This window comes from Crocuta crocuta, unplaced genomic scaffold, assembly GCF_008692635.1.
Source record: "Crocuta crocuta isolate KB4526 unplaced genomic scaffold, BGI_CrCroc_1.0 scaffold131, whole genome shotgun sequence".
Taxonomy (NCBI): Eukaryota; Metazoa; Chordata; class Mammalia; order Carnivora; family Hyaenidae; genus Crocuta; species Crocuta crocuta.
The window spans coordinates 13520843-13547862 of record NW_027528977.1 but is presented as its reverse complement, the minus strand read 5'-3'; the positions used below and the strand labels follow the sequence as shown (position 1 = coordinate 13547862).

At 53.5% G+C, this 27020-nt stretch overlaps 1 protein-coding gene across 1 annotated transcript in view; it reads right to left on the bottom strand.

The window, feature by feature from the left end:
* Positions 1 to 2503: 2503 nt before the first annotated feature.
* The window catches only part of SH3PXD2B (SH3 and PX domains 2B), a 71252-nt gene continuing 46735 nt past the window's right edge, over positions 2504 to 27020 (bottom strand). The window contains exons 8-13 of the mRNA XM_077757317.1: positions 26014 to 26118; positions 21900 to 22017; positions 18511 to 18737; positions 16594 to 16643; positions 15570 to 15695; positions 2504 to 8849 (exon numbers count right to left, since the gene is read on the bottom strand). Coding sequence (XP_077613443.1) covers positions 7299 to 8849; positions 15570 to 15695; positions 16594 to 16643; positions 18511 to 18737; positions 21900 to 22017; positions 26014 to 26118 — 2177 coding nt within the window. The 3' untranslated portion in view covers positions 2504 to 7298. The remainder of the gene's footprint in view (positions 8850 to 15569; positions 15696 to 16593; positions 16644 to 18510; positions 18738 to 21899; positions 22018 to 26013; positions 26119 to 27020) is intronic.

Here is a 27020-nt window from a genome sequence, read left to right as displayed (position 1 = left end):
GCATTCCTGGAGGCAATTTTGGGAACAGTTTGCTACATGGGGCAATTTCACTACGGAGAAGCCCATTCAGATTGCTTCAGGTTAGACCAACAGCCAATAAGAAATCTCCACGTTCATGAGCAGCTCTCTGGTCCAGGAAGCATTTTGTACTGGCGATGCTATGAATGTTAGCATTGAGGACTGGGTTGCGGGGAGGGGCAGTCACAGTGGAGTCAGGGTGACGAATCAGCTAAGGATGGTGGTTCAGACTGAATCCAAGGGAGAGTTGAATTGTAAACTTTGACATTTTCCAGAGTTTATGACACGAAGCAGTGCTCCTGCTAGATGCTCTGTGAATGGTTTCACTGTCAAGTCCGTTTGAGGAGGCCACTGTAAATAACTTCCTCTCAGACGTTCACACTGCATGTTATTATATGAAGCTTTGAGACATCCTGTAATAAAGGAACTATTTAACTTTACTTAACCCAGTGTTTCTCCAGTTTCCTGATCAGTGTCCACAGAACACTGATTTCAAAATATCTATTAATATTTGTTCTGGAAAGTACACTTTTTAAAAGTGCTGAATGGAGGGGTTACACATTTGGAAGCTGTGATGGTTCATTACAGTCACAGGCTTTGGAGCTATATACCCAAGTTCATCCTCTTACTAGCTGTGACCATAGATAAACTTAATCTCTCCAACTATTAATTTCCATCCATAAAATAGGCATAATAATTCCTACCCAGAAGAACTGTAGTGGAGGCTTAAGAGATAATATCTGTAAGGTACCCAGCCAATAGGATGTTCTCAACAAAAGTTAGATCTTTTCCCTTAATTATAGAGTTAGGTTTTTGGAAGAGAAAGTAGTCCTTGATTAAGATTTTGAATCCAGGAAATGGTTTTAGCAGGATGAGATATGTGCTTTCATTAGCATTTGGGAGGGGACACAGTATGGGGTAAGAGAGTCAGCTTTGGGACCAGACACCACATGCTAGCTATGTGACACTTTGGTCTTGTGCCTTCACATATAAAATGGAGCTATCTGCCTTATAGGGCATTTCGAGGATGAAATAAAAGTGTACGTAGCATATCCCACAGGCCTGGAACATAGTAAATGCTCAGAAAAATAATGGTGACATTGCTAATAATGGTATATGAAGCACCATTTGGACACTTAGCCTATGCTGGGCAATGTGCAGAGTCCAGCCACTTCTCAAAAGTGGAGCATGCCGGCCATTTCCTCACAATTGTGCTTTTAAAGGATGCAGATTCCTACTGATTCTGACTTTCAAGGGATGCAGCCTAGGGGGTGATTGGGAGGCATGGGTTGCAAGATGGTGAGGAATCACGTCTGGACTCCATGGATACTAACTAGAGAAGTGGTGGCCATTAAACACCTTGGATTCGGAGGAGAGTGGCCCCACAACCTGCGTCTTAGACACACAGATATCCCATGACCGCTTAGAGGAAGGAAGGAACGTGTGTGCAGGTGTGTGTGTGAGCTGGCGCGTGTTTGGCTTGGTATTTCTTAAACCGTATAAAGGGAATGGAAGATGTGTCAGTTCTGACTGATACCTGAAGGCAATGCGGTGAGCAACCCCGGAGAGAGGCAGCCAGGTGTGGTTTGTGACCATGGTCCAATCCCCATCCCATCAGGGTCCGGTGTCCCTGCATGCCTGCTCCAGGAATCCCATGTCATTACCAGTTGTATTCTTACGAACAACCACAATTAGTTTGGAAGATTTGGGAGAAAATGCTCCCAAGGTGCGGAGTGGGGAGGGTGCTGAAGCAGGTAATGTTTTTTTTTTTTTTTTTTTTGGGGGTGGGTGGGGGGACAGAGACTAATATACAAATGACCCTTATCCTTAAGCAAGGTCCAGAAGGTAATTGCATTCTTTGAAACCTTTCATCCAAGGGAGGATGAATACTGAATGTAAATTTCCCCTTTTGATGTTTTCTGTTCAGGGAGTCTGTCGGTTCTGCTCTTTCCTCCCTAGGAAGGCGGGTGGTGGTGTCATTTTGTCTAATGATTCACCTGAGGGCCACGGAGGCTGGGGGTTGGTTTGGCCTTGCCTGTGCCCTTGGGAAGGTATTAACACGTCAGACAATGCCCTCCCCCTCCCCAGAGCAGATGGCGTGGCTACACCCCCACGCTCCACCCTACACTGTTGCCCATGGGTAGGCGACACCAGTGAGAAGTGCGAGACACCTCGGATGTGTTGAATTTTCCATCCTTAGGCACAGAGCTGAGAATATGTGGGAGACGCCCAGGGAATACAAAGATGTTCCCTCCTTAATTTCTGGACATTGTAATTCAAAGAACCAAGATGCACTAGGACCCTGACAGAGAAGTCACCCCCTCTTGGCCAAACAGCTTCCCCAAACGCAAGCCCAAACTCCTTAGCCAAATAAAATCCATAGATGCTGCATCTTCACAATGAGGCTTGAAACCAGTCAAGCACTTCTTTATTAAAAAAAAGAAAAAGAAAAAAAAAGTCTAATGTATACTCTATACATGCTATGGCTAATTGTTCACCACCCTCCCTCCCCCCCTCACATTATATATCCTCATGTATTTGTGTGTGTGTGTGTGTGTTAAAAGGAAACAAAAACCACCACCAGAATTTGCCAGTTTGCCAAGAGGGGACGAGGAGTGCTGTGATATCCAGGGGATGGCCAGCGTCACGCCAGGAGCAGATGGAGCCGGGTGGGGCACGATGGCCAGGGCTCCACTGTTCCCGGAGGGACGGAAGAAATGGCGCTAGGTGCTTGGTGGCGCTCTGAAGCGGGACACGTGGGGGTAGCTAAGGTGCCCAGAGTTTCTCGTCTCCCCTGGGAGAGTGAAAGGGGCACTATTAACAGCCACATGGGCACAAAGGCATAGACAGGCACACACCGGGATAAAACACGGACACCTTAGCTGCGTTCGAATTGCTTATTGCTGTATCAAGCCTGGTGGGGGCCCACCCTTTTGCATGTTTATAGAAGACCTGGAAATGGGGGTCACTGGCTCTAGCACTCGGTTTGGCCTCTTCAAGGACAACAGCAGTTGAGTCCCTTGTCCTGACTGGCACGGAGGGGCCTACTTTGGAGCAGACAGGAAGGAAGAGGGAATGCTGACGCGGGACGGGCGTGCGGGTAACTCGGCAGGGTAGCACCAGAAGCCAGACATTACCCCGCGGAGCTGGACGTTCAAGCCTGTGGGAAAGGGTCCTCAGCAGGTGGTCCATGAGCAGGTGAAGGCCGTGGAGCCTTCTGGGTTTTAGCTCTGCAGCGCGGGGACTGGCTGTGGTCCATCTAAAGATCAGACCCTCAGCCAGGGTAGGAGCAACTCCTCCAGGCTCACAGAGGGCACCCGACACCCTCACACCTCAGTGGGGGCCGATTTCCCACCCCTCCAGGCCACAGAGGTTGACATTAGGTCATCTTTGGTCTACGGTGTGGTATGGCTGGTGTGCAGCAAAAGTGCCAAAGGGCGGGCCTGGACAACCAAGGGGGAGGAAAAGACTGCCGTGCCTGGCTCGGGCTGTTCTGTCCCCACTGACACCATCCACAGAGAAGGGCGACACCTCCGAGGGAGCGGCCTGACCCAACGCTTAGAGACGTGGGCACAATGAAAGGACGGAAGCCAAGCCCCGAATGTTTCTATTCCTGATGTTGCAGCGACTTTAAGGCAGGAGTGACTTCTTTATCCCACTCAGTGGTCTGTACTTGATACAGGCTGTAAAAATACTGAACGGGCCACCCCTCAGCCTGAGGAGCATCCAGAACTTGGGGAGATAGGGCGCCTGCCCTTTCACATGGCAAGTCTGTTTCCCGACATCCCACCTGGCAGTGAGATCCTCGGTGGGCTCAGGAACGTCTAAGGCCAAGAACTTTGCCCGAGAATCTGGTTACACGGAAGGCCTTGTGGCAGAGGCTTACAATGGCTGTTGGGAGCCCGTGTGGGCTCTAGTAATTCTTCAGGGCGGCAGGGCATTAAAAGTGGTTTGGGCCGGAGCCCAGCTCCCCCGGCTTGGCCTGGGACAATGACATGAATCCACCCAACGGCAGGGATTTTGAGCAGAACGTTTTGCAAAGGCCTATGTTGCCAAGCGGTGACCCTAAAACTCTGATTTTCCCGGGTTTGGCTGGCACTGTCAGCTGTGGGTCTGTCACAGGATGTAAGCTAAACAGTTGTCATGAGGGACTAGGCAGGGGTGAGCAAAGGGAAAAACGGCCAGCTTTGCCTGCCTTTTGCGCTGGCGTCTGGCCCGTGACCTATGGCCACGAGTGATCACGAGGTCAGGGGAGGAGAAACCGAACTTATGAGGGAGGGTCACCTGCCTCATGCACATGTGATTGCCACTGGCAGGGGAAAAGTCCTGGGCACTGGGGAGAAAGCACCCTTGGCCTTGAGTCTCAACTTGATCATGACTTGAGTGAAACTGGGGACAGGGCTTCACCCTGTGAACCTCAACTTTCTTTCCACAGCTCGGGACTGACCCTACGTACCTCACAGGGTTGTCGTGAGGGTTAAGTTAAAGGAGGGAGTTTAAGCACCAATGACCTGCCCTGAGCGTGGTGTGGGAGTTTTGACTGTGGTCTTGGGCATTTTTCTGTGAGCATCACCTCAAGGGAGTTTTGCATGTGCTCCACCAGCCGCTCACAATAGAGTGGCCGAAGGACTGGATGCTGTAAGCCGAAGTCCCCGAGCCAGGACAGCTAGGGAAAGCCCCTGGCCATCAGGACCCCCTGCTTCTAGTCGCCTGAGGAAGTGCCCACTCCTGTGGCACACAGAGCTGGCCCGAGAGGGGTCCTCAGGCCAAAGATGTGTCCTGAGCAAAGTTCGGTGAACAGGCTTCGGTGCCTTCAGTTCATGTCAGAAGAATACTAGTGATAAAAAGGCGAATTGGTTCATTTGCAGGAACATTCCAGCCCACGGAGAGGTGGAACGGGCCCCTTCCCGCCCAGCCGGCCTCCGGGAGGAGGGAGCGGAGCCAGAGATGAACCTTTCGGTGGAATCAGCAAACAAAAAAGCCAGAGTTCTCAAGCTGGGCCTGCAGCCACGCGCATCCCCGTGTGCCCAGTGCCTAGCACAGGGTAGGCGCTCACGAAACACTTGAAAAGGTCAACAAAAGCAGAAGTGAATCAGAAAAAAAGAGACCGAATTCTGTCTTTTGAAATGTAGTTGAATCCTGCATAACGGCTTCCTAAAAGCTGTTTTAAGCCAAAGTGGGTCAAAAACTCTGAAAAACATGCTATGGGCTGGCTTCCTTCCAAATGAGGGAATGTCAAAGATGTGGGTGGCCCCCTCCCAGCTGCCCCCCTTCCCTGCGGGTCTGGGCAGAGGGCCAGGGGGCAAGGGGGTGGTGCTAGAGGCGCCTGGGGGCCTCCTCAGGGGTGGGGTCCACGGACCGACTGAAGGAAGGAATAAAGATGCTACTGTGACTCAGAGGATGCTCCTTCTCCTGCAGAAGCATCCAGAGCCCACGTGGCGGTGGGGGGAGCGGAGGGCAGAAGAGGGCTGCTGGCACGGAAGTCTTTGGCACTGCAGATGGACAGTGGGCATCCCCAGGAAAGCTGGCCCCGTGGTCCCCAAAGCGCCACAGCAGATGATCACGGAACTGGACATCTCTGAGCTGGATCGTCTTCTGCAGGGGAGGGTGGGGGTGAAGTGGGGTTCTGCCCTCTCACCCACCAGGCAGCCCGGCCCACAGGCAGGAACTCTGGGCTTGAAGCCAGGTACCCTGGGGCCTGAGTCGGATTCTGTGACATAGCTGTGCCTCTGGGTGCCTCAGTGGAGCGCATCTGTCCAAATGGGTGGAAGTGAGAGGACAGAGAGGGAGAGTGCATGCAATTGAAAAAAAAGAAAGAAAGAAAAGAAGGGAAGAAAGAAAGGAAGAAAGGAAGAAGGGAAGGAAGGAAGGAAGGAAGGAAGGAAGGAAGGAAGGAAGAAGAAAGAAACAAAGAAAGAAAGGAAGAAAGAAAGAAAGGGAGAAAGAAAGGAAACCGCTCTGTGAATGTCAGAGAGGAGCGGGAAGCAGCAGGAGGGCGGGCCGGGAGGTGTCTGCCTGTGGACACCCAGCTCCTGGTCCCTGAGCCACTAGGGCTCTTGGGGCTGGCATGTGAGACCACCTCTGCTCCCTTTGCTCCACGAGCTTTATCCCCCAGAGGGGGCAGCAGCGCAGGAGGAGGAAACAGGGCCCCGTGGCCACCGCTAGAGCCCGGGGTACCCCGTGCCGCGCAGGACCAGCTGTCGACGGCCGGTGCCCGGCAGCCTTCGGTGCAAGCTGTAATGGCGGGAGGGCTGGGGGGTGTGGGAGCAGCTACACTAGCGCCCACAGCAGGAGGAAGCCACTTGGCCACCCGCTCCTGACACCGCTAGCTCCTTCCTCTCCCCTGCCTGGCTAGCCTCTTCCTGGGGGAAGGGCACTGGCGTTGAGGTCAGAGTCAAGGCTTCTTTCTTCTTCCTAGCTCGTGTGCCCCCGGGCGCACGGAGTCTGGGGTTCCTCATCCCTAACACAGGGATACAAGGGAGGGGTGTGGTGAGGGTTACGACGTGATGTAAAGTGCCAAGTACAGAGTCCGGCACCTACTAGCTACTCACAAGGGGCATGGATTGTGAACCGCTCCTTTCAAACCGCCTTTGAGATTCTCGCTCTACGGAGACGGTGAAATGGCCGCTGGTGGGGTGGGACTCCTATTTAAAGGCCCTGCCGTGGGGAAGCGGAGCACGCGGGGGCTGCAGCCACCCCTCAGGATCCGGCTCCCGAGACCAAAGGCACAGGGCGCGATGGCTCAGCGGACCCTCAGGCCCACTCCTGGGACTGCTGCCTCTGGTCGAACCTGAGAGGCTCCTGGGCCCCGAGCCTCGGGGAGGACATCTCCTTGGGATCGGCAACGGGGCCGACTTCCAGGGGATGGAGTTCTTTCCGCTACCAGGCATTTTGGAAACTGAGGAAATGAAGTCCCTGGGAGTTTAGAAACATGGAGAAGCTGGGGCCAGCCGTCACAGGCTGGGCGGGGTGCCAGCAAGGAGGGACCGTTTCTGCAGTGTCCAGACAAGGGGCTCCGGTCTTGGAGAGTCACGGGTCCCGTGGCTAGGTGGCCTACACAGGGTGGCAATGCCACTGGCCTTAAGGCAGGGATGCTGGCTTGGAAAGCAGGGGGTGGTGTGTGGCCTCCGGGAATGCTGTGACGGGAGGGAAGAAACCACAGGACTCCAGAGCCTTCCTTCCTTTGAAGCTGCATGAAGGTTGATAAATTAAGAGGCATATTAAATATGTGGGTAGAGCCAGCAGGGATGCACGGGGCCGCCAGGCAGGGAAGGAGGGCGCTACGGCTTCTTTCTGAGATAGTTGGAGGGAATCCACCCCTCCCAGGAAGGGGCCCCGCTCAGGACCTGGCAGAACCACCAGCCGCTGCTGCTCTTCTCCCGGACCTCGAACACCGTCCCCTCCTGGAAGCTACTGGTGTCTTCGTCTCCTTCGAAATTGGCCACAGCCACGTACAGAGAGTCCTTCGGGCCATCGGCGTTGGGGGAGGGGGTGGCGGCTACTTTCTCTCTGTTCTCTCCGGCCCTGCCCGCCATCCGTGGCCCTGGGCTGCCTTTGCCTCGCGTGTCGTCATGGCCACCTGAGGAGTTGGGAAGGAAAGGCTTGGCTTTAGGAGGGACCAGCAGGGCCCGGCCTGGGCCAGGAGCTGCCTTGCCTTCGCTGGCGTCCCGCTGCGGTCCTCTGACCTCTGGGAGGGGCCTGGAGGACGAAGTGGCTTTCTTGGGGGGCGGTGGTCTGCGGGGCAGGACCACGGGTCTCTGCGGGGGGGCCTCTTGCAGAGGGGCGGGCGCGGTCTTGGGCCCGGGGTCTGCGGTCTTGGCTGGCCTCGGAGGGGCTCTGCAGGACACCTCCTTCGGGCTGAGCCCGTCCTGTCTGGCCATCCTGTCCTGGGTGCGGCCCGGCCCATCGCCCGGGAGGGCGCCCCGGCTGAAGGCTGCGTCTTGGCCCCCGGCGGCCTGGTGACCACCCTCTCCATCCAGTAGGGCTTTCTCCTGGGACTTGGCGGGCCTCAGCTTGCTCCTGAGGTTGGAGATGTCCACTTGATCCTCGCCCTGAGGTGGCTCTGTCCTGGGGGAGGGAGCTGGTTTGGGCCTCACCTGAGGCCTGGACTTCAAGAAAGGATTCTGGGGAGTAACTTCTGGCTTCTCCTCTGGTGGGTCAGCTCTGGGTCTGGAGATGGGTCTGAGGTTGGGCTTCTTCACCTCCTTGGCCAGGACTTTGTGGCCACACTCCAGCCCCATCTCGTTTTTCAGCTGGAACAACTTGCTTTTGTCCGGTTTGGGTTCCGGTCTCCTGCTGTCCCGGGATGGGGGGGTGTGTTTGGCTGGAATCATGGGCAAAATCATGCCCGGGGGCTTGGGCGAAGAGCCTCGGAGCTGCTCCATCCTCTGGCGCTCCCTCTCCTGCAGCTCCCCTTCCGACTTGATGATGGATTCTTTCCGGGGAGGGAGGCTGGGCTTCTCCTCCAAGTCGGGGCTGGAGATCTCCTCGTAGCCCGCGCACGAGGACATGTCGGAGGACGCCTTCCTCAGGACCTCCTTGCCGCCCTTCCAGTCTTTGGACCACGGCATCCCGGAGTCCGCGGTACCATGTGGTGCCTCGGGCAGGGGCCGGGAGGGGCCGACGGCTTCGCTGCCCGTGTTGCTCTCCGCCGCCACCGCCACTGCGTCCCCCAGGCGGAGCTGGCTCACCTCGCCAGGCAAGGGCGCCAGGAAGTTGGGCCTTGAGGCATTGCTTGTCTTCTTGTACTTGTCAATGAAGGTGGCTGGGGCCCATCCTTCCTTATCGTCGATCTGAATGTACCACCAGCCACTCAAGTTCTTCTCGATCACCTGGAGGGCGGGACAGGGGAGAGCACTTAGTAGGGACGGTCTCAGGGCCAGTGGACCAGAGCAGTCTGGGAGGACCCACATGTGACTGGATTCTGGAAGCAGGGGCTTTTCACTCAGCAGATCCCCCACAGCGTATTAATCCCCTGGCCTTTCTGGGTAGTGCCCTCCTTGGGGTGTAGGACATGGGAGGCTGTCACATGCAGGGACCTGTGTGCGGCTGCAGGTCACGTCAGGTGGGCCAGGATGCAGGGCAGGCTGCCAGCAGCGTCTGCTACAATTCTAAAGAAGTACAAGGTGAAACCCACATACAGCCCAAACTAGCCTTGATCGCTGCTCTTTTGGTTGAGCACCAGACGAAGCAGTTGGCTGGTGTTTAAGGGCCATGCTGTGTGAAAAATGTATATCCTTAAACATGGGAGTCACACTCAGCTCATCTTCAGACAGAGGGGGGCCTCTGCTGATGAAGGTAAAAGAACCTTCCATCTCATCTCCTCCTCCCTGTCTCCGGGACAGACACCCATGGAATGGAACAGTGGGTGGAGTCACCCACGATATTTAAGACCTTACACTTCCTGTCTCCTTTTTGTTCAGTATTACATGGCTGAGTTGACTGGAAGGTGTGTATGTTGCGTGTTATGGGCTGATCTGTGTTCCCTCCAGGTTCCTGTGTCGAAGCCCTAACTCCCAAATCTCAGAATACGACTGTATGTGGAGACAGAACCTCCTAAGAGGTAATGAAGTTAAAATGAGGTCATATGGGTGGGCCCCGATCTAACACGACTGGGTGTGCTTTTAAGAGATTAGGACACAGAGCACACACAGAATGAGGGAAGCCCACGTGTGAACACAGTCAGGAAGGCAGCTGTCTCTAAGCCAAGGCGAGAGGCCCTGTGAGAGACTGAATCTGCTAACACTTTGATCTTGGACTTTCAGCCTCCAAAACTGTGAGGAAATAAACCTCTATTGTTTTAACCACCCGGCCTGTGACATTTTGTGGCAGCAGCCTGAGCAAACCGACACTCTGCAGTCCCCTAACAGCCTCTTTTATTAATGCTTGCAGCCACTTTATGAGATGGGGATTATCCTCCCATTTTACAGATGCAGACCCAAGCCTCGGGACAACTGAGGAAGCTGCAGAGGGTCACGTGGGAAGTTAATGGTGGAGGCGGGAGCCAAAGGCAGGTCTGTGGTCCCAGAGCCTGAGCCTTTGCCCGTGAAAGGGGAACTGGCCTGGGGAGGAGCTGTATTTGAGGTGAGAAAGTGTCGGGGCAGAGAGGGCCACGCTGTGCTTCTGCCCCCGCACTGCTCCGCCCAGCCTCGCTGGAGAGGACCTGCAGCCGCGGCCCCAGCGCACAGAGGGCAGAGGCTGGGCTCCGGGGCCCGCGGTGCGGGTTCTGGCTGTGGCTGCACCTGTTATTGCCTGTGTGGCCCCTGCACAGCCACATGCCTCCTGAGATCCCACAGCACAAGATGCAGGCCAATGGCGAGAACGAGGATCCCCTGACAGGATTCTCATGATGCCTGCAGTGGCGAATGCACACAGTGGCCCTTGGTAAATGCCAAAACGTAAATGTTTCCCGTTGTTCAATTACAGTGGAGGTCACGGACATGGCAGGATGCACGTGACAAATGTGTTTAACAAGCCCCTCACTGGTCTTCCAGGAAGGGTTCTGATAACTGCAAGCCCTTAAATGAGGGTGACTGGCATCTCCCCAACACACGATGGCTCTGGTAACAATTAAAGGGGACCCTGGGCACACAAGTCACTGTCGGCACATCCGCGAATTCAACAACTCCACGTGTGTACGTGAGAGAATGAAAAGAGGATGAAAATCACGGCGAAATATATCAATGAAGATTTGCTAAGCTTATACTCTATGCCAAGTACTATGGCAAAAGCGCTCAACATTTGTGTTCTTGATCACGATTTATGTGAGTTTTCATTTACCAGAGAGAGGCCAAGAGCTGTTATGAATAAAAACAAATGCCAGATCACAAGAATGGAGTGGAAGGAAAAAAGCCTGGGCTTTAAACCCAGAGAGGCCTGTGTTCAAATTCCAGCTCCAGTTACTAGCAATATAACCTTGGGCAATGGACTGAACCTCTCTTTGTCCCAGGTGCATCTGCAAAATGGGCTGAAGATATTGACCTCTTGGGACTTCTGTGAAGACTGTTACCAAGTGCGTAATGTGCCCGGCATGGAGAGGTGCCGAGAGCAGCAGCATCAGCACATGTTTTGAATGTACACAGTCCAGGCAGGCAAGTAAGGCAACCCTGGTAGGTCCACAGCTTAAACACTGTGGCTCTTTTAATGAAATCTGGAGGCTAAGATGAGATGAGAATACTTGGGGAAGTCCAGAACTTTTGTGGCAACCACTCCCCGCTAGGGTCCCCCAGGCAACCACTGGTAGAACCATATATGAGCAGAGAAGTTTCAAGGCTGGGTTATGTCTGTGTTTTCTGGAAAACAATGTTGAGTATGTGAGCTTTTTTTTTTAAACATTTATTTATTACTGAGAGAGAGAGAGAGACAGCATGAGCAGGGGAGGGGCAGAGAGAGAGGGAGACACAGAATCCGAAGCAGGCTCCAGGCCGTGATGGGGGGCTCGAACCCACAAACCGTGAGATCATGACCTGAGCTGAAGTCGGACGCTTAACCCATTGAGCCACCCAGGCGCCCTGGGTATGTGAGCTTTTAAATGGATCAGCTTTAGCACAGAGAGACAGGACAAAGGCCAGAAATAAGAAAGGGGACTGGTTCTAGTTGAAGTGGGGGGTGGAGACTGGCGGGAGGCACCCCGACAGCCCCAGGAAACCCCAGGGCCCCATGAACTCCCTGCTGCCCGCAGACTCAGCCCTCAGCTGCATTGCCCACAACATCCCCAGCTGCCCTGGGCTGATTTCAGAACATTCTGAGCCAGGGAGTGGTGCTGCCTATCGGCAAATGTTCAGTTTGCCAGCATGCTTGAACAATGGTGCGTGCGGAAACTCCTGGTCTTAAAGGGACAGGTGGTTTTATTGTGTCTTCCAGCTCTCTGAGGAAAAGAAAACCAGACCTTTAAACTACGCAAGTTGGATTTCTGTTTTCGAGATGGGAGCGAATAGCAGCTTCCCCTGTATGTGGAGAAGCCAGGGAAATAAACGAATACAAAGCCAAGCTCTGAAGGAGGAACGGGGTGAAGTTAGTGGAGCAGGAATTGTGAGGACTCACAGATGGACAGGGCAGTGCAGGGAGGCTGTGGCCCGGAGCTGCTGCAGGGGTGGCTACTACCGAAGGTGGAGCGGACCCTGGGACTTCAAGGTGGGGGAACCTGGAATCAGGGAGACCAGGAACAAGCACCAGGAGATCAACTGAGATACCATGGCAGAGGCAGCCAGGTGGTTGATCCCTCACACCCCTTCGGCCATCCTTTCAGGGCAGGCAGAGTAAAGAAGGCGATTGCTCACAAGCGCAAACAGGGAATGGGAGAGCTTGGGAAAGACCCCCAACACTGTTCAGTGGCTGGCTCAGAAGTCCCTAGCCTAGCGCTGGAACCGGTGGGAGGTGACCAGTACCTTGTGTCCAAGCCCCCTCTGGCCTGTCTGACTGTCTGCTGCCTCTTCTTGCACAGCCCAAGGTGAGTCCTAACAGCATGAGAAGAACGGGAACAAACCAAGAGCCCTGCAAAGGGTACACAGCTGACAAACGAGATAACGGACTATAACAGTAGGACCTGAAATTCAACAGATTTTCCATCCTGAGAGCATTACGGAAGGGCATCAAACTCACAAAAGAACACGCTCTGCTGAAACAAGAACAGGCGCCTGGGAAAAAGAATCATTACAGCGCTCTCGGAAGTGAGAACAACCGTGGAAACAAAACCAGTAATGGACTGAACTGTTAAAGAGCAAACAAATGAGCTAGAAGATGAGGCACGATGCTCCAGGAATGCAGCACCGAGGGACGAAGATGGAAAACGTGACAGAAAAGTCAGGAGACGTGGGGAACGGAGGCAGAAGGCCTTCATAACTGCCCCGGGAGGAAAGAATAGAGGATGAACGGAGACACTATTTAACACAAGTATATAAGTGGGGAATTCTCTAGGAAGATCTCGAGGCTGAGATCAGACAGGGCCGCCATGTGCTAAGCAGAATAAAAATAAAGAAAGTCACACTCAGTCACACTTGAGCGAGATCTGAGCATTTTAAAGATAATGAGGAGCCCCCCTGTGAGAATCAAGAAATGATGGATTACGAACAAGGGAGCAAGAATCAGGGAGGTAGTAGCTTCTGACCAGCGGTGCTAGATGTGCGAAGAGAACAGAGTGATCTATGCAAAGCGCCAAAGGAAGAGAACTTTCAGCTTGGAATACAAAACCCAGTCACCGAAAGGGGGGAACAACACCCACTTCTCATGATGTCGAGAAAGTCTATACAGAAGGGAGGGACTGGCTCTCAGCTGAAGACTGAGATGTACAGTGGCAGAGAAGTCATACAGGACGGGGCAGGGAAACCAATGTGAATCAGGGGAGGCTTCCTAGAGGAAGCAGGGATTTAAAGAATGAGTTTGATTTCGAGATGCCAAGTGCAGTTCAAAAAATGGCCTTCAGTACCTTTTTTTTTTTTTTAAAGTTTCCTTATTTATTTTGAGAGAGGGTGAGAGAGAGCATGAGGTGGGGGAGAAGTAGAGAAAGAGAGGGAGAAAGAGAAAATCCCAAGCAGGCTCTGCACGGTCAGCACGGAGCCTGATGTGGGGCTTGAACTCCTTAACTGGGAGATCATGACCTGAGCCAAAATCAGACGTTTAACCGACTGGGCCACCCAGGTGCCCCACAGCTTTGAGTGCTGTCTAGGAGATGGCGGGTGGAGTGCTAGGAGCTGGGTTAAAGCAAGGTCGTTCCTGGCAGAGAGGGTAAGAGAGCTGGAGAAGGACCGGCTTGACCAGCGGCATTGGCGGAAAAGTAGCGGAAACAGGTTATGGATGGAGAACCCGCCTGGGATGTGAGAAGATGTTAGGAAGAAGGCACAGGTTTCATGCTGAATCAAATGTATATGTTTTATAGAAGCAAAATGGGGAACTGGACGTAGAACGATCTTCCAGTACAAAGCAAGATGCCTTGTGAGTTCTCTTGGTAAATTTGAAGTTGGAAAGGCCAGAAAGGCCAAAAGAAAAAAAAAAAAAGGGCAGGAGGAACAGCTAAGAAGCCTTTTCAGAACACTGGGTATTTCTACTTTCACCTTGGTCCATCTATATAGAGTGGGATTTGCATTTTATAAGAATTAGTTCGAGAGGCATCAGCTCCCTGCAGACAGCCCTCCTTTTCAATGGGCTGAAAGACACTTGGCTGGAGGACGGCTTTCTGGAGATGCCCAGGCAGAATGGGTGGTGGGGAGACCCAGGATGCACCTTCAGGGAGCTACCTTCTGCTGAGTGGCCTGGGCAGCTGCCCCAGGTTATGAGGGCAAAGAGAGAGAGGGGCAGGAAGTGTCGGAGAGGGAAGGAGAACAGCAGTGCTTTGTGGCTCTCTCGGAGAGTGCTTAAAGACCTCAGGCCACGCCACACTTGTGCGCTGGTTCGACAGTCATCCACCCCCACCTAATTTCCTTCAATCATCCAAACGTTCCTTCCTAAAGCACCTCCTCTGGACCGGCCCCGATGCCAGGGCTGTGGGCAAGAATGAAGAAGACACTCCCTGGCCTTCTGAGTGTTTCGCAGGATGCTGGTAGGCAGACAGCTCTTCACTGAGTCGGTATTTCTTGCGGACCTACCATGTGCTAAGTGCTGGGCTAGCTGCAAGGACACGGGAGTGAAAACCAGATGTGGCGCCTGCCCTCCTGAAGTTCCCAAATGCCCGGCAGATGAATAACAACAGGATGTTAACGGCCCCGGGTCAAATCTGGAGTCACACATGGGTTCAAATCCTGCCTCTGCCATGTGTTAGCTGGGTGACTTTGGACAGCACCTCCCCCTCACCCCTCGCCCCGAGCCAAAGCTTCCTCATCTGAAAAATGGGGACTGTTGATGGTCCTGCCTCACAAGAGTAAATGATTAAGAGAGACACTGTATGTGAAGTGCGTACTTCAGTGCCTGGCACCCGACTGCTACACCATTACTTACAGGCCCTCCGGGAAATATGGGCAATAGCCTCAAGCTCTAACTCCACGAGGAAAGAAAAAATGGAAGGGGAGAAAGGACTGTTGCTGGTCTTTGTGCAGGAACAGAGCAGACAAGCAAAGGAGCAGGATGAAGAGAGAGAGAAGCAAAAGGGAAGTAGGTGGTGATAAAAACAGAATACAAGGCAGTCACAAAAGGTCACATAATGTATGATTCTGCTTATATGAAATGTCCAAACAGGCACAGCGATAGAGACAGAACGCAGATTAGTGGCTGCCTAGGGCTGGGGTCAGGGGGACTGAGAGGGGTGGAGGGGAGACAGGAAGTGACAGCTAATGTATACAAGGTTTCTTTTTTGGGTGATGAGAATATTCTAACACTGAATGTGGTTGCACAATTCGGTAAATATACCAGAAAACACCAGATTGTATACTTTAAGTCAGTGATTTGGATGGTGTGAATTATAGCTCAGTAAAGCTGCCATAAAGAAAGGAGAGAAGGAAGGAAGAGAAGAGGGGAGGAAGGAGGAGGAAGGGAGGGAGGGAAAGGAGAGAAATGAGAGAGGCAGGGGGTGGTGCCATGGTTCAAGAATGACAAGCAGGCAGAGGGACACCAGGCGCACTCACCTCGACCTTCAGACCCGCCTGGAAGCTGATGCCGTCAGGGATGGTTGTCTGGAACTCAGCAATGGTGTAATACTCTTCCTCCACTTGGGGTGGAACGGGAGGCTTGGGCAGGTTAAGACCTCGAGGCTGCCACAATGAAACACAGTGCAAAATCCACATGAAGTCCATTATCATTGGCTGAAGCGGGGAGGGGCTAAGGCCCTGGGGCACAGAATCATCCTCGGGGGGCGCTGGTGGACCTGTTTGGATTCTAAGGGACAAGTCACAGAGGACCGTGCACCGTGCAGATGGTCTCCTAGATGGGTCACTGGCCCATCAGCTTCAGAGTGAGGAGCAGAAACATGGGGTGTGTACCTACAATCATGAAAATCTGGGGCAGGACAATCGTCTCTGAATTCAAGAGGCAGCGAGGGTATGGAAAGAACACAGGTTTGCAGGTCAGACCCATGTGGGTTGGAAATACTGCTTATGTGTGCTGTGCACCTTTGGGCAAATCACTTCCCTCCTGGAGCCTCAGTTTCATCTCCTGTAGAATGGGGACTCTACCCGGTAGGGTCACTGTAAGCATTCAATAGGTCCATGTAATGCAGCACCCAGCACATTGCAGGGCACCCAACTGGTGCTCAATACACGGTAGAAGGCTCAGTTTTTGTAGTATTAGTTAGAAAAGGTCTCTAAAGAATTAAAAACAGGGTTTGAGAGTAAAATACCAGAACGGCACCACAAACAATATTTATGCCTCATCTGGGTTTTGGTTTTGAGCTGCCTTCTTTGAGGAGACAGATCTACGATAAAGCAAAGTGGGCTCAGGAAGCAGAGAGACCTGACCTGAGGCCTGACCATCACAGAGACACAGGTAACTTGCATCGCTCCCCAAGATCCTAGCCTTTCCCCCTCGGACTGGACCAACACTTGTCCTGGCAGCTGTGGAGAGGAAAGAGAGCATCTCTGGAAAGGGCATGGTGGGGGTGAAGGGCCAGTTTCGGGCCAAGGCCTGGCTTCCCAGCAGCAAGGGTCTACTTACAATGGTCATATCTCGGCGAGGAGGGGGTCTCTGCCTCATCTTGGGCGATCCTGTAAAGAGACAGAGCTTATTGGACACACACGCAGAATTCTACAGATGGAAGTCCTCAGGGGACACCAGGAAAGATCTGGGGCCGCGGAGACTTGGCTCCGGACTGTGAGGACCGCCTGTGTGCTGCCAGAGCAGCGTGAGGCTCTCCAGGGAGGCCCCACGATGTAGGCTTCGGTGGAACGCGGGGGTGGTGATGCCTGCCTGCCACCCAGGGGCCGCAGCTGGGAGGTAAGGAAAGAGCAGGAACGAGTCTGGGGGCAGCTGGTGGGTGTGCAACGTTAAGCCATACATAAACAGAACCAAACAAATGTGGGCTGATGACATCAGGGGATTCTACTCTGGAACATGGCTGCCTTCACTCTGGGCCTCAGGGTCAGGAGGATGACTGTGCAATGGTCCAGGCTCCTGGCTCAAGGTGGAAAACGTGGCATCTCCCGAGGGGGCTCAGCACAGGGCCACGCGGAGGGTTAAGTCTGGAAGCTGGGATGTGGAGAGGGTTGCTCATCTCTTAAATCCCCATCTCCCCTGTCTTCTGTTAGAATTAGTTAGCAACAGAGTTTTGGCCAGCCATTGGCTGCTTTTATAAAGATTGTACTTCTCAGACTCCCTTGCAGCTAGGTATTGGCACGTGACTAAGTTCTGGCCAGTGGGACGTGGCGGAGTGGAGAGTGTATAGCTTCTGAGTCAAGTCCTCCACTCCCCCCTGCCTTCTTCACTGGCTGGACTAGCGGGGCACCATCTTGGACCAGACAGATCAGGGCAACACAGATACTGTGTAATGAGACCCTTGAAAGCATGGAGCTGCCACGGCAGCCCTGGACACAGAGCTGGGAGCTTTGTGAGAAAGACACGGACATCTAAATTATCCGAGCCCCTGTTACTGGGTGTGTGTGTGTGTGTGTGTGTGTGCGCGCGCGCGCGCGCGCGCCAGGGGTAGGGAGAGTCTCTGCTTGAGTACTGGAACCCATCTCCTAACAAAGACATGGGGGTTCTGATTCTTATTTGCTCAGCGTTAATAGGAACCCTGTGCTCTTGGCCATGACAGATAAGAATCACAGACACCAGGGGCTGGCCAGAACCCCCACCGAGGCAAGTCAGTGTTTTTTTCTTCTGAGAAATCAGCTGAGCAGAGAATGGAGAAATTCTTGAGTTTCAAGAATTCACTGACTTTTATAAGTTGCTGAGCTGCTACAAACAGCTGGAGAAGTATAGCTGGGCCAGGGGACTTTCCCAGCAGACGGCTTCCTCCTGCCCTGCACAACCGGGGCAGGGACACGTGCCTGGAGGCGGGGGGTCCTGCGCTCGCTGCAGACAATAACGAACCCCTACTTTCGGGCGTGTTGGGAACGTTACATGGGAGCATATGTACAGGAGGCTTTGGAACGTAAAATGCATAAAGAACTGTTCGAGTGAACTCAGCACAAGGTCAACTTCTTCTGGCTCAGAAATGAAGCCATGCAGAGAGATCACAGGTGTTGGGGTCAGGCGGGTCTGGGTTCAAGTCCCGGCCCTACCATTTGTGAGCTGGGCAGCCTTGGACAAATCACCTCATGTCTCTGGTTCCTAATCTATAAAACAGAAGTAATTTAGTCCCTCTAAAGTTGTTACAAGGAGCCAATGAGACTAACTATAAGATTCCTGGCACATAGTAGGTCTTGGGAAATAGAAGCTATCATGATCCACATAAGATGGAGGAAAAACCACCGTCTGGAACAAGCTACTGGGTTCTGGGTCTGTTTTCCGATCTACAGGATGTGAGGCAACAGGGCTGTTGTGAGGATGAGGGACAACACGTGAGGAGCTCTGAGCGTGGAGCCTGGCACATAATAGGTCCTCAGCCCCTTAGCTTGGTGGGGCATCACTCACGCTGCTTGATGTCGCCGTCGGGCCCTGGGCGGCCTTCAAACCGGCCGTCCCTCTGGCTGTTGAGTAGCTCTCTCTCCCTGCCCACCATGCTCTGCTGCCGGGAAACTCCATCCAGGTCGAGGCCGCCGGTGTGGGCGGATGAGCCAGGGCCTGGCTTCGGGGGTGAGGGCTCCCCGCTGCTCTTCTTGAGGTAGGAGGCCGGGGCCCAGCCCTCTTTGCCCTGGTACCTGGGAAGAGGATGCAAGCTGGACAGGCTGCTCTGCCAAGCCCACGGGGAGAAGCTGTGTTCCTACTGTGCGTCGCACTCCAAGTCCCAGGTGGCAGAAACGAGGGGCCAGAGGCCGGTACACCCCTTGCTGACTCAGCTCGGTGCTCAAGGCCTTTCCAACCCGCCCTCTGCCTGTCTCCCCGGCCTCGTCTCTTAGCAGCAACCCCACGCCCTTCCCACCCCACAAGCTTTGCAGTCTCCCAAGTGCACCACCATCTTTCACTCCCCCGGCCTCTGCTCTTGGAAACCCTGTGCCGGGAAAGCCCCTTCCCACTGTCCTTCCTGCTCTTTTTTCCCCAGCTCTGCTTAATGTCATTTCCTTTCTCAAACCTTTCCTGAGCCTCACAGAGAATGAAGCCTCCCTCCGTGGCACTCCACTGTCTCCCGCACACACCACCACCCTAGCACCTGCGGCACACGGGGACGCTGGGCTACAGCGATTCTGTCTCCCCAGCCAGAACACGACCTGGGGTAGCCTGCACGTGACTGATGTGCCAGGGAGTTGGGTGAAGAAATAAAAGGCCAAGTGCACAAACTGCCCACGGGCCTGGCCAAGGCGAGCAGCCACAGAGCTCTGCTACACTCACTGCCCCGTCCGTCGTTGCAGTGATGACAATAATGATAATGATAGCTGGCACGTAGTGGGCGCCTACTGTGTGCCGGTCTGTTCTAACCACTTTACAGCTGCTGATGTAGTTCACCCGTCCGACCTTGGGAGGTGGCAGAAGTGGATTCAGACCTAGGCAGTCGGCACCAGTCCAGTCTCTGTTCCTAACCTGCTCTGCTGCCTCTTTCCCACAGCCCCAGCTCCTGGCACAAAGCTGGGCACAGGCAGGGCGTGGCTCCAGTCACATTGGTTACCATGTAGATTGAATATGCATTCAGGGAGTGCCTGGGGGGCTCAGTCGGTTAAGTGGCTGACTCTTGGTTTCGGCTCAGGTCATGATCTCATGGGATCGTGAGTTCGAGCCCCGTGCCGGGCTCTGTGCTGGCAGCACGGAGCTGCTTGAGACGATCTCTGTTGCTGCCCTTCCCCTACTCACACTATCTCTTTAAAAAACAAACAAACAAAAAACCCAACCACACATTCAGATCGGAACCAAACCGGTCAGGGGCTTGCTAAGGGTCAGCTGGTGGTCACTGAACTACAGAGTGACTGACACCCTGACAGACAGCTCACTGAATTCCACAGGGAGTCAATGAATGTGATCACTTAATTCTCTGCACAGCGGAGCTCAGTTTTCGCCGCATGACCAGAGGGGTCGATCTGGATCGCAGGGGTGGCAGAGCCTGCTGGCGCTAAGTTGGGACAGCTGGCTGTGTACGTCTCTTCCGAACTCCACATTCAGTAATACTGCCCGGGAGGCTGGCATCAGCCGGTGGGAGTACTCACACTATGGAAATTGGCAAACAGCACCACTCCAGGGCAGTTTTCCCTGGGAGACCTGGATGTCAACTATTTGCAAGCGCTCTGCTGGTCTGGCCCACAAAACACATGCCCACACCTTGGGGGAGAGTGGAAGAGACCGGGATGGCTGGAGATGATACACAGCAAGGCCAAATCTCTTGTCAAGAATCACTTTAAGAACTAAATAGCACTGTGTTTCAGTGACGAGAAAGGTCCTTTATAATTGGGAGCCAATTTATAGGAGATAGAAATCTGCAGAATTTGATGCCTTTCAGTCTTAAAATGCCCTCTGAGAGGAAGCAACTCTTGTCCTCATGGGAAAATGTCATGCTACCTAGAATCAGGCCCTCAGGACGAGACAATTGTCTAGAGTCCCAAAGCCACAGCAGAGCAGCACACGCAGAGGTGGGTAGCTCTGGGGTGAGAAAGGCACAGTTTTCAATCCTGGCTTTGTCACTCTCCAGCCTCAGCCGAGCCTTCAGATGATGGTATGCGCCCCATGGACATTGTACCACAACCTCCAGAGGGACCCAAAGAAGCCACTCCTTGAATGCCAGAGCCACAAAGTTTTGGGATAACTGGTAATGTAGCTGACATCTTATATACTCAGGATATGTTAGGGGTCGCTGTCACTACTCCTGCTTCAAACCTCGGTTCCTTAGACCCTCAAGGAGCCGTCCTGCCCCGAGCTCAGGAACCCCTCGTCTGTGCTCCAGCGTCCTCACGCCCGGGAACTGAGCCTGTCTTCTGTGCCTGCTGGTGTGAACCTCCCTGTCTTTCTCGCTGTTGACTCCCTGACTCCCAGAACAGGGCTTGGCCCAGTGCAGATTCTTGGTGTGTTTGCTGAGTGAATGAATGAAATGCCACAGGCGGGACCCTGATGAATGGCCCTAATACCCTGGATCACGCTGCTGTGTAGACACCAGGCCCCAAGGATTCTTTTCTTGTCCTAATGCCTTGGCGCCACAGCCTCCCAACTAGGGTAGCCAAGGAGGGGTTCCCGGGCCTAAAACTGGGAAGTGGCAGGCAGGCCAGGAGGAGGTGGCCGCCCCTCGTACGGATAGGGTTCAGATTGCATCCCATAGGCAAAAGAGCTGTGATAAAGAGTTTGGGGGCGCCTGGGTGGCTCAGTCGGTTAAGTGTCCAACTTTGGCTCAGGTCATGATCTCACGGTTTGTGGGTTCGAGCCCTGCGTCGGGCTCTGTGCTGACAGCTAGCTCAGAGCCTGGAGCCTGTTTCAGATTCTGTATCTCCCTCTCTCAGAAATAAATAAAAACATTAAAAAAAAAAAAAAGAGTTTGAAAGCCGGCTTCCTACTTTTACCACTGACCTCCGAGATAAGAGCAACTATCGGCTCTAGGATGAGTTACAGCCCCTGTGGTGTTATGCATCCTGCTGGTGTTAGAGCAGGGCTGGAGCTGGAAATCACCCGCACACAGCAGTGCAGCTTCCCCTTACAAGAAACACATGGAGGTGGAAAGCAGTCTTCCTCAATGAAGTTACTGCTATCTGTGGTTTGGGGTGTTTGGAGGTTTGTTTATTAAGGATATTTAGAGAAGGATCTGGATAGAGACGGAGTCCGAACAGCACCAAGGAAAAGCAGTCCTTTTCTGGCTCAGGCCCAAACCTCACCCCATCCATCTGCGATCATGCATGGACCTCTGAGCAGCCAGAGACCATGTGACCTGAAGCCCACGCAGGTGCAGCAGGTACCTGATTTTCCACCAGCCTTCCAGGTTCTTCTGGATCACCTCCACCATGGCCCCTCTCTCTAGATTCATTTCATCCTGGTCGCGAGCTGTGTACGGGTAGATGACTGTGTACTTCTCCTCTGCGGGGACAAAGGGATGCTGGGTAAAGTCAAAGACAGTGAGAATCCCGGGATACTGATGGCCAAGGCTGTGATCCATGAGATGCCCTTGCCCACTGGAAGGAAATATCCCTTCCAGAAATTTCTGGGGACCCTCCCCCCCCCGCCCCCGAGGCCCTCATTAGGCCTGGATGACCCTGTGCAAGCAGCAACAGGACACAGGACAAAAGTCAGGTCCCAATCCCTCTGTCCCTCTGGAGTCCCTCAGCGTCACACATTCATCCTCGTCTTCCTCAAAGCTGTGCGTCAAGGCCACTTTCCTTGACCTTGCTTCACACAAGGTCATGGCGTCCATGTCCCCCTTACCCAGGTTTATGTTTTTTTCCCATACCAGAAATTACCTTCTAACACACCATATACTTTCCTTGCTGATTGTATTCTGTGTCTGTGTTCACCACCGAATATAAATGCCGTGAGGTAGGGATTTGTGTCTGTGTCACTTATTCCTCTGTCTCTAGCACTGGGAATACTGTGTAACTGTTCCGTAAATTAGTCAATGTTTCATAAAGGAACAAGTCCCAGAGGCCTGGTGGGAGCCACCTAGCTCGTGCCAGAGGGGGTTAAATCATCTGTGGCTCCTCCATAGTTCTCACTGGTAGAGGGTTTGGGGATAAGCTGGGTTCAGCAGCAGGTGGCTTTCAGGCTCAAATCACTACCAAGGAGGCTATAGCTAGCAATTTTCTTTCCTTCTTTAATTTTTAAAAGCAATTTTCATTACTTAGCTGGTAACTGATCTTTATTTTTCATTAGTTATTTTCAAGCCCCTGGATCCAACCATGCCTGAAGCTTCAATTTTATTTTTAATATTTTGTTTTTAAAATTGAGAGGTAAGTGACATTTAACACTGTATTAAAGTGTATCACATAAAACTTTTATGCACACATGCACGTGCATGCGCACACATACACACACAGTAAAATCACTGCCTGCTTCAACTTTCTTTAATGTAACTGGGGTGCCTTCCACCTCACAGTGTGCCTCACTCTGTCCCCTCAAAGCCACGGACCATTGTTCAGGCTCTGCTTGGGACGATGGCTCACTGTCACATGCTGGCAGGGTCCTCCGGAGAACAACGGATAGCTCCCGTGCTCAACACTGCCAGCAGGGACTGCTGAGACAGAACAGATGAGTGTCCCAGGAGACCCTGGCGAGGACAGGAAAGGGCTTTCCTGTTTTGCTTACATCCGGCCCCTGGGGAGTGACCGAGCCAGCTGCGGGCTGGTGCTGATGGCCAGCATGTTGGGGCCGACTCTCTCTCTTCAGGAAAACCCCACAGGCTGTCTGTGGCCTGCCCAGCTGGTGTCGAGGGAGGTGGACGACACACAGGGAGTTTGTTTATTTATTGATCTAGCCCACTGACCTGCTCTGTGGGGGCTGAGCTGACTCAAGTTGCAGATATGCTGTGGACAGCGGAGTAAGCTGTTTCCCTCACTCACGGGAGCCGCAGGGTGGGTGCGGGTGCTGTGAGGGAGTACGGGGGCAATTCAGCTGAAGGGTGGGCCCCCAGAAGTCCAGGGCCTGTAGATGCATGGAAGTTCCATTTGGTTGGGTGGGAAGGGGTGAGGCCTTGGGCCTAGACTATACGCAGTCAGTCCTGTGGGCCCTGGACTCCTGGGGGCCCGCCTTTCAGCTGAATCCCACGGGGAGATTCTCTGGCACCTGGCGGCGCTCTCTGGGCTCATGACACACTCAGTGACTCCAGACGAACCTTAAGGTGGGAGGCCTGGCAGATCGTATGGCGGACGCCTGCCGCCACTGCATGCCCAGCACCCATCTGCCCTTCCTTCACTGCCCCTACTGGCCTCCGTCCACGTGGTTTGGGCAAGGCTGACCTCACCACTGCCTGGAGGGGGGGTGGTGCAGGAACCGGTGTGGCCGAAGTGCTGTACTTCCCTGGCCACTGTGACTGGTTCAGGGATAGCGTGTGGCCCAAGCGGGCCGGTCAGAACCAGTCTTAAGACGTGTGTTGAAGGAGAAGCACTCTCTTCGGCAGGTATCTCTGAAAGGTGCCTGGAACTGCGGTCCCAGAAGATGGTGTCAGCAAGGTGGAGAGCAGAGTGGAGGGAGGAGAGTAAGTCCTAGGTCCCGACAGTGTTTCAATCCCCGGGATCCAGCCATGCTGGAAGCTAGTCTTTCCCCCAGACTTTTCAGTGACGAGCTGATACACTTCCCTTTTGGCCCATGACAGTTTGAGGTGGGTTTCTTTCCCTTCTGATGTGGCTGACCAAAGAAACAGGTCACTGGCTCAGCGTGATAGAGGCCCCAGGCATTATTTTTCAACCTGGGAAACTTCAGAGCCCCAGGCCGAGAAATACCGCCCGAACCTACATGCTGACACACATGCGGTACAGGCAAGGTCACTGTCTCTCACATGCAGCAGGCGCGGGCAGTCCCCGAGCAGGAAGGCGCATGCAGATGCAGGGACCCGGCTCCAAACACTGAACAGGGAGGTAGGCACCTTGACGCCAGCTGATGGCATACAAGTCCCCCAGAGTCCGGCGGCGGCCCGCGGGCCGGGGCAGAGACCAGTACCTCCACGAGACTGGACAGGCAGCATGTAGAGGCGAAGGGTAGAAGGCAGAGGTGAGAAGAAAGCACTGCCAGCGTCTGGAGGTGAAAGAGACTCCGAGCGCGTGTTCCCATGGAGGAGGAATGATTTCTGAGCCTATGCCAAGCCTCAGGTATCTTAAAAGGACCAAGTTCCCGAGTATTAACCTTGAACTTGGGTGCAGGGGCCACCAGTAGATAGAATTCTATTCCTAGCGTGATTTATAAAGAGGCACTAAAAGACAGCCCTTGCGTCAGGGAGAAGGAAAATGTGGTACCTCTCCATCTTCTGGCTGTGTGACCCCAGGCAAACGTCTCTACCTTTCTGAGCCTGTCTCCCCGTCTGTAAAATGGGGTTAATAATCAGTCTCTTACAGGGGGGTGCCCACAATGGTCATCATTAATTGCCTAAGGGAGCTACAGTTCCCACAAACTGAGTCCCACGACCTCCGAATCTGAGTGGATTCTCTGCGTTGGCCCAGCCCCTCAGTGCCTGGGGGCCGCACAGAACACAGAAGAAACTGACAGATGTTTTCGATGAGGGGTGCTGGCTATAACAAAACTAAATGCAACCCCATATACACATTTTTGGTTAACCTTCCAGCACAGAACTACCCCACTTCTTCTCACCCTCTTTTCTGATAAATACAAAACGTGGTTTTGTGCTTTCCTCAAAACAGTCCACTAAAAGTCCCAAATATTCACCCCTGGGTAAGACACAGCTACATAGTAACTGTTCTTCCCTATTTATTGTTTCTGGTTCTCTGCCGAATGCTTTGCATGTGGAATCTCATTTAATTAAGAAAAAAAACCCTCAGGATACAGACATGATCGTTTCCATGTTTAGAGGCGGCAGTGAGGTGGAGAGAGGGTAAGCTGCTGGCCCAACTCAGCCCGTAAGGGGTGCAGCTAACTCACGTTCACGTCTGTCTGACTCTATTGTATTTATTAGCTAAGGTGGACTCATGCTCCAGGCTCAGGAGTGCTTCTAGTGGGGTAAACTGAGACAGCTGGGCATTAGCAATCTGGCATTGTAGGGACCACCCTTCAGGACACCTGTAGGGTAAGTTCTTCAGGACACGGAAGTGCACATGAAGTGGAGAGGGTCAGTCCTAATGCTGATGCCCAGACTGGTCACTGAGAAAGCACACGTTTATAGATACTTTCAGACATCCCGCAAATGAGCAGGGAGGCACCCAGCATCTTGGTCATCAGAATGGTTCAAGGGAGGAACAGTGAGGTGCTGGGGTCATTGGGCTGGGGCCCTCCTGGGAGGGAGTCCCATGGAAGTGTGAGGTTCCCAGGTCTGGCCAGGCCCGCCTGGGTTGGCTCCCAAAGGGCCCTGAGAAAGGGCGGGCTTCCTGTTAGCCACAACCCCACAGCGGGTGCGGGGCCCCAGCTCCCTCCTACCTTCTTCAGGCTGCAGGGAAAACTCATCCTGCACACCGTCCTGCCCTTCCAGGCAGGTTGCAGGGACCCAGCCTTGCTCTTCTGCGGTGCTGACGAACCACCAACCTGGAAATGAGAGTGGGGACTGATGTTAGCTGGGTAGATGGAAAGGCTGGGGGTCAGAGTATAGTAATGGGTTCAGCCACTACTCATCCACGCTCAGGGAGAGGCAAGAAAGTTGCCAATTTATCGTGGAACCCAACTACCCCTGTTAGCCGCCTGCTACCTGCTAAGAATAGCCCAAGAAATCCACTTTGGGGCGCCTGGGGCGCTCAGTCAGTTACACATCAGACTTCGGCTCAGGTCATGATCTCACTGTGTGTGAGGTTGAGGCCCGTGTCAGGCTCACTGCTGGCAGCGCAGAGCCTGCTCTGTCTCCCCTCTCTCTGCCGGCCCTCCCCCACTCACTCTCTCTCTTTCTCAAAAATAAATAAACATTAAAAAAAAGAAAGAAGGGGCACGTGGGTGGCTCAGTCGGTTGAACGTCTGATTCCTGGTTTTGGTTCAGGTCATGATCTCAGTTTCAGGAGTCTGAGCTCCACGCTGGGCTCTGCGCTGATAAGTAAAGAATGCAGCTATCCTCACTAAGGCATCCAAGGCGCTAACCATTTTACTTGCGCTGTTTTATATAATCTTATCACATTATCATCCCCACTGCACAGATGAGGAAACTGAGGCTCCAAGAAGTCAGGACACTGGTCCAAGTTCACACGGCTTAGGGCAGAGCTGCTATGTGCACCCAGGGCCCTCAGAGACTGAAGCCACAGCCCTGATGACTTATCCGAGACATCAGTTTTGCATCTGCTCATGTCAACGTAAATCTGGCTGCAGTGTAACTGCTTGAGAGGCCTCTCGCCCAGGCTCAGGTCCTCCTTCCTTAGAGAAGGGCCTGCACCCTGCGGCTGGCAGGATACGCCAAAACGTCTGTGTCCTAATCCTGGGGACCTGTGCGTGTGTCAAGGAGTTAA